Source organism: Silene latifolia, chromosome 2 (assembly GCF_048544455.1).
Source record: "Silene latifolia isolate original U9 population chromosome 2, ASM4854445v1, whole genome shotgun sequence".
Lineage (NCBI taxonomy): Eukaryota > Viridiplantae > Streptophyta > Magnoliopsida > Caryophyllales > Caryophyllaceae > Silene > Silene latifolia.
This window is the reverse complement of record NC_133527.1, coordinates 197,474,300-197,488,701: the sequence shown is the minus strand read 5'-3', so window position 1 is coordinate 197,488,701 and position 14,402 is coordinate 197,474,300. Positions and strand designations below refer to the sequence as shown.

General features: G+C 36.2%; 1 protein-coding gene, 1 long non-coding RNA gene and 1 pseudogene across 2 annotated transcripts; all 3 read right to left on the bottom strand.

Moving 5' to 3' along the window:
* Window positions 1-1,709: 1,709 nt before the first annotated feature.
* LOC141644316 (AP-1 complex subunit mu-2-like) lies at window positions 1,710-7,857 on the bottom strand. Its single transcript, XM_074453811.1, has 11 exons — window positions 7,390-7,857; window positions 5,775-5,921; window positions 5,609-5,671; window positions 5,351-5,527; window positions 5,172-5,275; window positions 4,236-4,343; window positions 4,015-4,111; window positions 3,829-3,926; window positions 3,603-3,744; window positions 3,364-3,486; window positions 1,710-2,178 (listed from the first exon to the last, which is right to left on the bottom strand). Exons 1-11 carry the CDS (start codon window positions 7,516-7,518, stop codon window positions 2,080-2,082), a joined length of 1,287 nt encoding a protein of 428 aa, XP_074309912.1. The 5' UTR covers window positions 7,519-7,857; the 3' UTR covers window positions 1,710-2,079.
* Window positions 7,858-9,149: 1,292 nt separating this feature from the next.
* LOC141644318 (uncharacterized) lies at window positions 9,150-10,527 on the bottom strand. The gene is made up of 4 exons (XR_012543997.1): window positions 10,442-10,527; window positions 9,998-10,059; window positions 9,395-9,422; window positions 9,150-9,236 (listed from the first exon to the last, which is right to left on the bottom strand). It is a non-coding gene; the product is annotated as an uncharacterized LOC141644318 (long non-coding RNA).
* A 77-nt stretch (window positions 10,528-10,604) lies between these two features.
* On the bottom strand, window positions 10,605-13,860 carry LOC141641935 (uncharacterized; annotated as a pseudogene).
* Between the last annotated feature and the right edge of the window lie 542 nt (window positions 13,861-14,402).

The window sequence follows — 14,402 nt, the reverse complement described above, 5'->3', positions numbered from 1 at the left end:
TTCGCTTCCGATTCCCAGATAATATCGTCTTACTCTTACAGTATAATCAACATGCTAATGCAAAGAGGTCATGTTTGTACTTCTTAAATACCTTGTCGGCTTGTCATTGTTGTAAATTGTGTCCAGACAATTGGACGGTAATATATTTACACAAATTCTCATTTGTGACGGACATACCCGTCGCAAACTGACATACCCGTCGCAAATGAGAATTTGTGTAAATCAGCAAGTCTCTCTTGTGACGGATTTGCTACGGGTCAAGTAATATCCATGTGCGTAAATAAGACAAAACAGATTGTTAATTCCTAGGCATTCTGCTTTTGTCTTATCTACCCACATGGATAATACTTAACCCGTCGCAATATATTTATCATTGTTACACAAATAAGACATGTAAATAGGAAAACATACTATGTTAAATAAGGTTTTTATCGAGTTATTTTATGACGACGGTTTTTGACAAAATAAAACTTGGGAAGTCTGATTAAAACTTCTATTTCATTACTTTCTCGTAACTTCTATTTCATTACTTTATCGTAAGATTGTACGGATCAATGAGCAAGTTTTTATTTTGGGTTATGCTCATTCATCTACATGATTTACTTAATCATGGACATGCTTTCCCATTTTACCCTTCTTACTTCAACCGCTATTTTTCAAGTTTCTCCCTTCTCAACTTCTTTCTCTCATCTCGCAAACACCACCTGATCATCAACACTCAACAACCACCCTTGCTATCACCTTCCAGTCACGACGCCTGTTGCAATCACTAAATTTACCATCTTGTTAAAATTCCATAATTAAATCCATCGTTTGTTCATTAGAACTAGTATCTAATATTAATGATGTACGAAGTATTGGTGATGGTGCTCTTCCACTTGAAGCTTTTGAACTACACTAGATTTAGATTGGTATACTAGTTTCGAATTTCGAGCATTCCCTGGTATTGCGTCACCACTCTTTCACTGTTTAAAATTCTAATTGATATTTCTTTTAACCCTAATTAAAAACAAAAACAATTAACTTAATTTAATCCACCCAAAATAAATGCAATCTATCAATTAGACAAAGTAATTACTTGTGGGATAGGAGGATTTAGATCAATAGTTGAAGTATGTGTGAGAAATTGGATTAGGTTGTAGGGGAAAAAGAGAGAAAAATTAAATTACTTGGTTGAAGGGAAGGGTAAAATACGGAAATTTTATGAAAAATGCCCATGAAACAAGTAAAACGTGTACATGAAAGAGCAACTACGTTTATTTTTACTGTTTTGTGTCCTTGTAGCAGCAATACACACGAGTAAATACGCGGCAAAACCGAGTTTGGTTGACTATTTGGTTGAAAGAGTACTAGTATAGCAACCCGTGCTACAGCACGGTAATTTTATAAAGGTTAATTATAGAGATTTAGTGTATTAATATTATTTTAATAAATTGAATTTGAATTTAATTTAATGTAAATGTACTTATATATATATATAAAACGTAACCATAAGAAATATTCCATATATGAGTTGACTAAAATATTTTGACTATAATATATTAGAAAGGAAATATATTAGAATTTAGAAGGGAATATTCTAAAAGTGAATATTCCCTATGGGGGGGAAAGATGAGCGGGAATAACAAAGATGTGTTATTCTTTTAGTCTATAGGGGATTGGACATGAATTGTAACAGTTTGATGCAAGTGCTCGAGAAAACATCAATATGTGACAATATAGGGGTCATACCTTTATGACGATAAATTAAAATAACGGTCTACAAGTGAAATTTGATTTAGAAGTTGCTTATTAGAGTTGAGTATGAGAACTAGCAAATAAATCTGCACACAAACTAAACTAGAGCAGAATCACAATGTTATCTGGCTTTCCTTCAAAACCTGTTTGCGCAAAGCGGCGATCAGAAGGGATTGTGGCATTCAACGGTTTGAATTCCAGGTTATATGAGTCACCTCCTCCAGGAAAACAAATTGGTTTCCGTTTGTCGCTCATCATGTTGAAGTCTCAAGATACCAGTCCAGAAAACAGTAGAGTATTACCTTAAGAGCATTTGGACCACGTGGTTGACGAGGCTGCTGTTTACATTAACCTCAGCTCATATTCCCCAGCCATTGTTATGTACCTCACCCATGGTAAAGCCTGATATGCGCTTTTTTCAATGACCTTCAGGTAACGAACCTGCAAATCCCATATCGATATAATTCAAAATACACAGTATCCATTTAACTTCAGAAGAAACTACCAGAGCAAAGAGCAAAAAGTCTCGGAAAGACGATCCCTCCTACTATCGTACCCCAAAAAGCGAACAACAATACTCCGTATCATTTATCAGTAGCATGCCTACCAGCTAACCTATGTAGTTGGAGAGGGAAGGGAGGGAGTGGGGAAGGGGCACAGTGTTTTCCTTCAAAAAATTTGTTACGTTGAAGGAAATTCAATTTGGCTTGTAGATGGGAAATCGAGGGTTTCTGTTTCCCCACAGCCCAATTTAATATCCAAAAGAGAGAAATTGCATCCCTTCCTTTCCCTCCCCTTACTTTCAGTCAATACCCCTTTAATCCCGACAAGGTGCAAGCTGCAAAGCACACAGATTCATGGTATGATCCACGACTATTGGACTAACAAGAATCTGTTTTACTCCAATTTGGTTAACATACAGTTTATGTAAATTTACATGATTTTTTTAAAGCTACTCTCACTGATAAATTTTAGGGTCCGTTTGGATTGAAGGAATTGGAGAGAAGGGGAGGGGAGGGAAAGGGAGGGATTTAATTTCCTTTGTTTGGATAAAAAATATGGGAGAAAGGAAATGGAAGGGGAGAGAAATGAGAGGACTTATTTTCCCCCCTATAGAACAAATTATAATCTTTCCAAGGGGGGGCAAGATTTGGAAAGAAAACATTATTTGGACTCTAATTATACCACCACCATCCTTCAATCCTCCATCCATTCTTCATCTCCCTCCTTCCTCCCCTTCCATTTCCCTTCATAATTTTTGTTATCCAAACACCCACATTCCATTTGCCCTCCCCTTCTCTCCCCTCCCTTCACCTCCCCTCACTCCCCCTCCCCTCCCTTTCCCTCCTAAAATTGTATCCAAACGGACCCTTAAGCTTTATAGTTTATGTAAATTCACACTAAAGACAATTCATAATCAGAATGCGCAGAAGGAAGTAAACAATCAACGACCAATCTGCCGGAAAGAATTTATGAGAGTCCCCCATTTTTGTATCAAAGAGGAATACTAGATCAGACCAGAAGCCATGGGGCTAAAATTTTTTGTCAGCTCACTTTCACTTTCCCATATGAAATCTAAAAAATTACCTAGATTTCAACAAAAAAAAAAAAGAATAAAAAAAATACCTGGATTCCTGATACTGTAAAATACGGAATCTCAAATTTCACTCGTATAGGCGCCCTTCTCTCAGGAGATGCCTCGTCACTTTGGATACTAGGAAGGCTTAAGTCAGCCCGGAGCATGTATTCCTGAAAAGTATCAAACCAAAGAGTTCAAGAATGTCCCAGATGAAATAATTAGCTAGCGGTCTTAAAACTTTTATGGTGAAATCCAACACCAAAGCAAACTAGTAGCAATATAATACCTTCCCACCAGGAAAAGATTTAATCTTCCAAATCACAGCATCTTTCTCGGGTGCATACGAAGCAGATCCCATTGACGTACGGATATTTGGGTTGGTTGCATCAGATGGCACTGGCAGTTCAATCTCAACATTTGTTGCTGTGCTGTAGTATAAATCACACAAACAGCCTTAAGAAGCCACTAGCAATGAAAGATAACGGGTAGATCAGTCACAAATAACATTATACCTTCGCTCCTTAAACTGGCTTCGGGACTTCACCAATATCTCAATACGACTTTTTGAGTGCCTCTCAATCTGGGCTTCCACCCAAATCAAAGGCTTCACCTGATGCAAAATTATTTCTAGACTTCAATTAAACAAAAGAATCAATATGAAGACATGAAGGCTATACAGCTAAAGAGAGGAACTGAACCTGAGTACTGAGTCTATATGTCATGAGATCAAAGGCTCCATCAGGAGGTATGAATGATATTGTCCTATCGTTTTCGAAACGTGCTAAACGCACACACCTGTTGCAATTGAAAAGAAGGAAAAACCAACTCACCATCAGCATTTCAATAGACGAAGATTCATTGGATATTAGAAATCATTAAACCATGACTGACAACAGAGGAAGCTATAACCAAGACGTACTGATGAAATTTAATGTCATCCAAATCGATGGCTTTCCCCTTTGTTGTCCGTCCTTGAGCCTCCAGCAATACTCTATCATTCAGGCCTAGTTTACACTCAGGCATACCACTGCAGCAATATATACTCAAATATAATTGAAAGTAGAAATAAAAGGATTCAAATCTCCATCAGCTATGGCCTATGAGATCATTATAATCATAGTTAAAAGTAGAAATGGGAATTTTGCCTCTTACAAGCTTTAAGGAATCCAGGATGCCGAGAGTTTAGCAAAAAAAAAACCGATGCTAAAAGTTGGCTGTGTTACTCAGACACGCCGTCCGACACGTGTCGGCGTGTCGGACACGGCTATTTGGGATGAATTTTTCTGTTTTGTGGTCTAAATTAAAGTGTTGAACTGTCGTGTCGTGTCGGACACCGACACGTGCCTGACATGCGACACGGCAGTTAACTGAAGTGTCGGAGTAACATAGAAAGTTGGATATTGGTATGAACCTAGAGGACATAACTATAAAAGGGCTGTAGCCACCTAAATATGATTCAAAAGGGGTGGGTATAGAAGAATGCTGGATTCACATGAAGCACACACACTATGACACAACAAATACACATACAAAATGGGAGATGGAGCCTGGAGGTAGAGAGACACACAGAGCAGTGGTTTTTGTAATAACATACAGGAGGAAAAAAAACACTAACGGCACTCTATTTCTGTACTCAGGCACAATTGCACAAACCTTATCCAGTTTTCAATACAAGATAAGAAAACTACTACTATGAGACAATGAGGGTAAAGAATATATTTGCATAGTCACAAGGCACAATATATACAACTAGTGCAACAGTGACATGTTCTTAAAGCAGTAACAACGAACTTATTTCAATGACACAGTTTTTGAAATGCTCGAAGAGGGAAAAGAAACCAGTTGTTCAATGTACCTCAAATATGTTCTCATCTTCAATGCCCCAACCACATCAGATCTAATTATTTGTCCGTTGCTGTTTACAAGTATATTAACACTTTCAACGACATCCAAGAATACCTGGAGCGGGAAGAAGCTTTTTAGTATTTGATGATTCAAAATGCCAACAAAAGGACATCACATATTCACACTCACTTCATTTTTCTTGTAAACTATTCCCTCACTACGCCATGATACTGCATTGGTTACAGCCATGGGCGGCCTTTGCGTGACTTCCAACCTATATGCATCCGTTTTAATGAATTCGCTAAGAATCTTTGCTTCAGTAAACTGAGGGTAACCGAAGTCCATAATTTCATCAAGTAACTCGTACTGCAAGCAACAGAAAAGACAAACAGATAAAGCTCGGTTTAGGAGTTTTTTAATGCAAAAAGTAAGAAAAATGCCTCTTACCACTACAACGAAGTTATCCCTAAGAGATTCCTCTTCAAGCTCTTCAAAATAATGCTTGAAAACCTATACCAAGAACATGTCTGTTAATGGTTCTAATAGTAATACAAGTCTTCTTCACAAAAAAAAAAAAAAAAAAAAAAAAAAAAAAAATACCAACGAATCTTACATCAACTAAACGATGGAGAAAGAGAATGAGACTTGCAGCATTACAGTTTTGCCTCGTAGCAGTCATCAAATACACGTTGTTGTGTTGCATAAACACGTATGTAACTCCATTATCATATGCAACCGGATTTTGAGACTGAGGATCACCCTAGAAAAATGCATCAAATGAAAAAGAGACACCTTAGTTTCATTTATAACAAAAACATGATACATGACATATATCCAATAACCATCTTCATAACATAAACTGAGCCCTACGGCAACTTATAGCACAAATTATGAACTTTGTCAACAATTATGTCTTACGTCATAAATTTTCATCTCCATACAAAGAATTCGTGAACCCCTTCTGGCTAACTAATACTTAAGCATTCAAACACGACCATGACAAAATTGAAGTCCTTGTCGTTAGTGATTTCTGACATACATTACATAAACAAAACCTGAAACCGACAAAAATAGCCAACATACAATAAAAGTAACTAGCTCCAAACTACCTACAAATATCTAACAGTTCACACTCATCAATTGCGAGTTCATCATTAAAATAAGACCAACGAAATAGCTGAAGTAGATAAAATGCCACATCTCCAATGTATAGATCCCTAACTACACACAATTCTACAAAATTACATTCCACACTCAAAATGCAAGAACAATCAAATGAATATTAGAGAAAACGCGACACCTACAAAGTATCAGATCCCAAACTATGCACAATTCTCCAGTTCACTCAAACTTCTCCACTTTTAGGGTCTGTTTGGATATGAGGATTTTGAGGGAAAGAGAGGGGAGGGAAAGGAAGGGATGATAAATCCTTTGTTTGGTTAGCAAAATGGAGGTGGGGGGATTTTAAGGGGAGGGAAAATGAATCCCTCCACTTCCCCCCTCCAAGCCAAATTATTTCCTCTCCAACAAAGGCAAGATTTGGAGGGAAAATGACCTCCTCCATTCTCCCTCCCCTTCCCTTCCATCCCTTTCTCTTCCCTCCTTCTCCCTCCCCTCCCTTTCCCTCCACTTTTGCTATCCAAACACACCCTTAGAGTTTCAATTGCGCATTAATCACAATGCAAAGCTCCGAATAACACCATATCCATTAGATCAATCATGAGCACCACATAACTTTATCTTTCCGCAGTTACGACACTAATCAACAGTCAAATTCTTAACTAAATCAGCATAAATAACATAAACTACTACGCACAAATCTATATTCTGACTTTCAATTACGCATTAATCACAATGCAAAGCTCAAAACAACGTCGTATCATTTGATCAAATCATGTGCACCACGTCTATAACACTAATCAACAACCAAATTCTTCGCTCAATCAGCGTAAATAACCTAACTACTACTTCATCAAGCTCCATTAATCAGATCAATTCTATACTACTCCGTATAACACTAGTAACAAACTACTCTCAAACGACAAATCTACGAACTTCTCGTTTTCAATTACGCATCAATCACAATGCATAGCTCAAAATAGCATTGTATCATTAATCACTCAATTACGCATTAATCACATAATTATTAGCTTAATCATCAATTCAGCGTAATTAACAAAAGATTAATTAATTAAATAAATAACGAGATCAATGAAAAAAAGCAAAACCTCTTTCTCAATAAGCTTGGTGAAGAAACGTTCGGCTTGACGAGCGGAAACATCGCCTCGATAATCGCGCCAAATTAGAACTCTACCTTTGATGTCGAGAAGGAACAGCGCCGACGCCGCTCCCGACATTTCTTCTCGATCACGTTATTAATTAATTTAATTAATTAATTAATCAGTAGAAAACCTAAGAATTTTGTAATTAAGATTAATGTAATGAATTGAAAGAAAATGCGTAATATTAAATTGTGTTAACTTGATGGTTTGGTCGCCATTGAAGAGGGATTGGAAGTTTTCCAGTGAGTTTTGTTTGGAGAGGCGTTGGTACTTGGTAGTGATATTGTTGTGTGATCTGTGTACAGTGTTATGTCAGAATTAATTATTCGTAAAAAATTTGTGGGCAATAAATTGGTAAAAATATTTGGCTAAAATGGGGGAAATCACTTAAAAGTTTCTAAAAAAACAAAGGGTAAATAAAGGTTATAATTCGATAAAATATTTAGGGTGATGCTCATTCATGGACATGATTTACTCAATCATGGACATAAATGACCATTATACCCTTGTCATTTTTACACTATAATTTTCCATTTCCATTTTTTCCTAATCCAACCCAACTCCGTCTAACCACCAGACTCCCTTACTGCCGGCTCCCCTCCCCGCGCTGACCCCCTGCACCGGACGACTCCTCTCACCGGATTAGCCGCATCGGAACCGTAATTAATTGAATACGATGGCATCAAAGAATGGAATGATTGACTGTAGGCCTGACATCAAAAATTCAAAATCTTTAGCACTGCATTTTTAGTTATCTCATTGTAGGAAATGTTGAGTTCCTCTGTCGATCAAATTGGCCGCGTTTTAGACTTTTAGTGCTATGGAAATTGTTGAGCAAGTATTGACTTCTCTGAACTATACGGTCAAACCAGGGGCCACCCTCTTGCCTACCACCGCAGTCACAACCATACGAAAACTCCGACCATAAATTTTAATTATTTCATCAAACCCTAATTTCATTAGTGAAAAAAGTTTAATCTACTTGTAACATCGTTAATAAATTAAATATAAATTATTACTCGATCGATATGAGAACTAGCGTCTCTAATTGATTAATTTGACGGATTAATTGATTAATCTGGTGACAAAGGGAATTAGAGAGTGTTTAGAGAGTTTTTGTTTTTTTGGAGAAGGGTAAGGCATGGAAAACAAATGACAAAAAGTCCGTGAATGAGTAAAATGCGTACATGAATGAGCAACTACGAATATTTATTGGTACAGTTAAAAACATTACTCGTATTATTTTGTTTTATTAGTTGAAATTGTCACATTTACTCCAAATTTAAATACAATAGTTTTAAATAACCAGAGAACATCAAAATATTAATAATAATATTATACACATAAAATAGAAATAAATAATTTCTTACCCATATTAGGTCAAGAGGACGGTATAGAGTTACTTTCCAACTCTATTTAAATCTCGACACCAGAGATTTTTGTCACGTGATCTTAATGCATGGTAAGAGTATAAAACTAAATGTCATTTGAGTCAAATGCTTTGCAAAATGATGAATGATTAAATACCATGGCTTAAATATTATGCATAATATAGACTTTGGTTAGTGTTTTTACAAGTAAAACATTTTTACAAAACACTAATTACAATAGATATCTTCTGTAGTTCTGTGTCATCACCTGTTTTGCTATACTTGTGGGATAAAGAACACACAATGCATAACCCGATTTTGAAGAAAGCTGTCTAACAAGGTAACTTGAACTCAAGAATGTCTTCTATATGGCAAAGTCGCCTACAAGCTCGGTGATGACCTCGTTCACTTTGCTCACCATATCTGAAACACAACAGTCAAAACGCGCTTTATATTAACTGGCTTAGACGACTCTACTGACTGCAGTCCATAGATTTCTCGAAGAACTTAGCTTTACGTGTTATAACTTTAATGGAGTTCATAAGAAAGAAACAAGACAGGTTGTTTGTAAAGACAATTACCTAGGAAGGATGCATCTTGCATGTATTTCTGCAAAGAGTTGTACGGGGAAAATCAGAAAACAAGAAAAATTAAAGAGGCCATGATATGAGAAATTAAAACTGTAACTATTTAGTTTTGTATTCAAGTTATTTCATTCAAATGATCAGATACTCGAAGGACGGCCGTCTCAGTGGAATGAAGCAAGGTTGTGTAATTCACTATGTATACGCGATATGCAACAGTGCAACACGCTCTTACAAAGTGTGTTGTGTAGAAGTACATTTTCAGTATGACATGCTATGATAGAATGCGCTTGAACAAATTCGTGATTTTTTAGAGACCAAGTGAATCAAATAACCTTGGTTTGACTGGGCCCTGTGCTTAAGACTTAAGTTAAAAACCAGGCCCTTCAAATAGTCAATCAAAAAAATATGTAGATGATTTGATCCTGTGCCTCTCCTTACTGAAGGAAGGGTTGAGAGTTGAGAGTCTTCGTCACTATACTAGAATGAAATACGGAGTACTTAATTTTTGCCCATGTGAAACTAAGTGAAACACTTTATTAGACGGCCCTGCTTGAGCAAAAGGTTGACAGAACATCAAGCATACAGAAAAAAAGTTACCGCAATTTGAGATTTCAGATCAGGTTCTTGAAGCTCAGGTGCAAGAGTGAGAGCTAATTCACCTGCGTTATGAGGAAGTAAAAGGTTAGCTTCTGTTTGAGGTGGCTTATGGTCTGTGTTACTCCAATTCGGGTATATCCACGTGTTAGACACTTAGACTCAACATGACTTAAATTTGGTATACATGGAACAAAATCACTAAACATTTTGCATTTGAATTTGTATTTGGTGAAAAAGAGACGGAGTTCACATGAAACAAAATCATGTTTTTCTAGCAGCTCCAGTGTCCTGCTTCTTATATTGAGCCTCTCAATTGTCTTTGCTTTTAAGGCATGATAAATGATTGTTGCTCGCATCTATCTCACTAAACGAAGCACAAAATAAGAACAGAAGAATTATTGGAAAGCAGTAGTAGTAGCAAGAACCAAATGTTGAGACATTTACCTAGGAAAGATGCATCTTGCATATATTTCTGCAAGTAGATTGAAAGAAAAATCAGAAAGAAAAAGAGACTTATTTGAGCCGAATTATGAGAAATAACAATGACTTCTTCGTTTCAGGTGTTCGCATTGCTTCATTTAACTGATAAGATACTCTGGCAGAAGATTGGGAGCTTCAAGCATAAAAAAAGTTACCGCCATTTCAGATTTGAGATCGGGTTCCTGAAGCTCAGGTACAAGAGCAAGAGCTAATTCACCTGAATTATAGGGAAGAAAAGGTTAGTTGCCTTGTGGTCTATGTTACTTAAGCTTCGTTTGTGGGTGTCAGACACGGATGCATGTCCATATTTTTTATTTGGCATCGCTCAACTTTGCAGACATACGGACTCATTCCAAAAATAGGGATACCGGTATAAAAATGTCTTCAAAACACAATGTTTCTGAAAAATACTAATACTTATCCTTAAACATCATACAACATGCTTCATACAAAGTCTCTTCCAGTACTTTTGTCATGGAGTTCTCCTTTTTTGGAACTTTAAGAAAAAGCGTCAGATTGACAATGGTTGGGTACGAGTTCCATTGAGTTATGCCGGACATGGCATGATATAACATAGTTTATGGTTCCAGTAAAGAGAAAGAGAAGCTTACTTTGTTCTGGGCCTTCTGGCTCAGTAGAGCAACTAGACACGACTCACGAGTGATGTGAAACGAGGAGGAAATACTACACCATTGCTTTCCGAATCGGCTTCTATGTCCTGGGTCTGAAATTGGGAGTCCTGATGATTCTCATAATAGTCAGAATGGAGGTTGGTTGTCTCAGAAGAAGCATTTATGGGGCTCATGACCATGCATGCTTGACGTATCAGGTCTGCAATTTTAAGTTGATGACTTCAGTGCAAGATCAAATAGTACGACAGACAAGTAAGGGCATCGCACTACCTATATGGAGGGATGAACTCAGACTGAGAAGATGTTGGGGAATCGATGACAGCTGAAATTTCTGTTGGGAATTTGCCTGAAAGCGTATCCTGGGACAAAATGGGACAAGGATTGCCTTTAATAATAATCTGTATGTCTTAGGAAACATGGCAAACTATATAGAAGACTGAGTTCAACATATCACCTGCATTGAGGTTATGAAATCTTCTGTTTCAGATGGTGCTGAAAACCGCAATGCAAACTTCTGCTTCTGCAGACCCACACATTTTGATAAAAGAAAATTCAAGATGACAAAACAGCTTTAGGGTAAGCATCACATTCGTGTATTTTAAGAATTTAAGTCAAAGTTAAGATATTGTATTGTATAAGGTTGGACTCCGTAACTATGTTCAGTACGGAGTACTTAACTAACTAGCCATAGAATAAAGTGCAAACAAGAGTATGTTGAATTTTTAATGTTACAGGTCTGAAATAGGAATGCACAGGATGACAGAAAGTCAGAAACAACATGGTTCAGCTAACAAACTCAAGTATAAAACCTATAACTCGGCTAGTTTTATAAAATAAAAATCCACGTTCTCCTCACTACTAACAGTAAAGACAGCTAACAATATATTTTTGATGCAGATATGAGGCGAAATTAGCAGTTCAAAGTAAGACTTAAACTACAAGTCATCTGATGAGCATCAGTTGTAGGGCAGCCTACCTTGCCTTGGCTGTTGATGTAGCTTGCTATAACAACGAGGCTACCTCGTGAAGGAAACCCAGAGAGACATGACACTTGAGGCCACAGAAAATGCAATTTGGAAACATGGTGCTCTTCCTGCAAACAAGAGCAGAACATTCTCCTAACTCACACGAAATTGAGACTGTACTAAGGCAAGACAAAATGCACCATTATAGTACCATATGCATAATGCAGAACTGCATCTCGCTTAGCCTTAGCTTACACGCTAGTCATGATCACTGACTAAGCATATATGAACTACGTAACATCACTATAATGTGGACTGTACAGTGTACATATGAAATCCAAGGTGTTGAATATCCACTACTTGATTTCACACTTGGTTGAACATGTACTACCAAGAATGCTTGTACAGAAATGCTAATATTAGTTACTCCTACATACTTATATAGCTCAGCTAAGATACAGCATAACGTCACATACGCTTCCAGCTTCTAGACACCGGACTCATTATTCCTGAATCAGCTACTGTATATCTCCTAACACACTTAAAAGTCCTGAATCAGCTGCGCAAAACTACAGCGATCAAATCCTTACGCTTTATTCAGCATACTTGGTGAAAAATTTTCAATTAATATCAACATGCTAGTAACTAAATACTCCATAAGTAGAGTATAAGACATAGGACTCGATTTTAACACGATTAATTCATCAAACTAACTTAAGAGGTTCCGAAACTTCCAACTATAGATAAATCTAACTCCTCTTTATCTAGCTACTCCTTTAAATCTTGACACATCGCGTAAAATCTCAATTACAGAAACGCAAACCCTCACTTATCCTGCCAATTAAATTTCAATAATCCTCAATATCGTCTTTACACTCGAAACTTCTCAATTTTCATACGAATAACACCTAACGTAGTTTCCGAAGAGAAACAATTCAACACAGTGACGAGAATAAAAAGTATCAATTATTTCATAAGCAGAATTACGCTAAACTAAACAAAACATAAAATCGATCAAATAAAGCAATCTGTATCAAAATTAAAATACTCCGTATCAATTAATGATATCTATGTTACTCCGACTCAACTGAAAGTATCCGATACAGTTATATTCCACGATGTTTTCAATTTTTCGGTCTAATATGAAGTGTCGGAGTAACATAGGTTGAAATACTAGAGAAAAAACGATGAAAAATAAGGATATAGAGAGAGTACGAGAATAGCGTCTCGGTAAGAAACGGTGAAGACGGAGACTTGAGGAGAATGATCGGACGGTTGGAGAGATACGGTGAGATATCCAACGGAAGTGAGCCAAATAGACTTGAATCCTCTTCTACTAACTATTGTACATAGAGAATTCTCGTTGCTATTTTGTTGAATTGAGGTATGAAGATGGATACGAGAAATAACGAGAGTATTGAGCTCGTCATTGCCATTCCGCCATTGTTGCTTTTTCTGTTTCTCTCTCCGCCATTGTTGATTCTCCCGCCATTTTCTTCTTTTTTTCGTTATTTTGCTTTGCTCCTTTCAAATTTGATTTGGAGGCTCCGGAAGTCCGGATTAATGGAAATGTAACTTGTACTCTCGGTACGCGGTAGCATCGAAACGGACTTGGACACGGGCCCAAATAGTATGAGTGTATGACACATTAATGGAAACCTATAAAAACGTTTTTTAAAATTTAATTAAATATTTAGTATATTTATATAACATTAAAAGAAAATAATTATTTTTGTTAGAATTATTTTATACTCTCTCTGTTCCATTATTTGTTTACCTTTTTCATTTTTTGGGTGTCTTATTTATTTGTTTACTTTTTTTTATATTTGGAGTGTTTTTTATAAGTATTTTGATTATTCATACCCAATCATAAATTCATAATCCATTTGTCATTCAATAACAACAACGACAAGTGGTCTCCTGCTATTTCCTTAATAAGACTCTGTTCTTTTGAACTTAATTTCAGTTCTAATAAGTTCAGTTCAGCTTCATTAAGTTTAGTTCAGTTCAGTTCAGCTTCATTCAGTACAGTTCAGTTCAGTTCAACTTAGTTCAGATTAGTTCAGTTCAGTTCATATTAGTTTATTTCAACATTAATATTATTATTCTTATTTTATATTCTTATTGATGTCATTATTCTTATTATTATATTAATTTATTTAATATTATTATTATATTTAATATTATTATATTAATATGTTATTATTTTATTAATATATTCATTATTATTAATATTATTAATCACATATTTATTATTATTATATTGATAAATTATTATATTAGACCTATTATTATTATTATTATTATATTTGTTCCGGGTGTAATTCC

Excerpts from the sequence above, each read along its gene's own strand:
- LOC141644316 (XM_074453811.1), bottom strand. The coding sequence starts at position 7,518 with ATGTCGGGAGCGGCGTCGGCGCTGTTCCTTCTCGACATCAAAGGTAGA. Across the intron at positions 5,672-5,774 it reads TTCTCCATCGTTTAGTTGAT|GTTTTCAAGCATTATTTTGA; the intron begins GTAAGATTCGTT and ends TTCTTGGTATAG. Across the intron at positions 4,344-5,171 it reads AAGATGAGAACATATTTGAG|TGGTATGCCTGAGTGTAAAC; the intron begins GTACATTGAACA and ends ATATTGCTGCAG.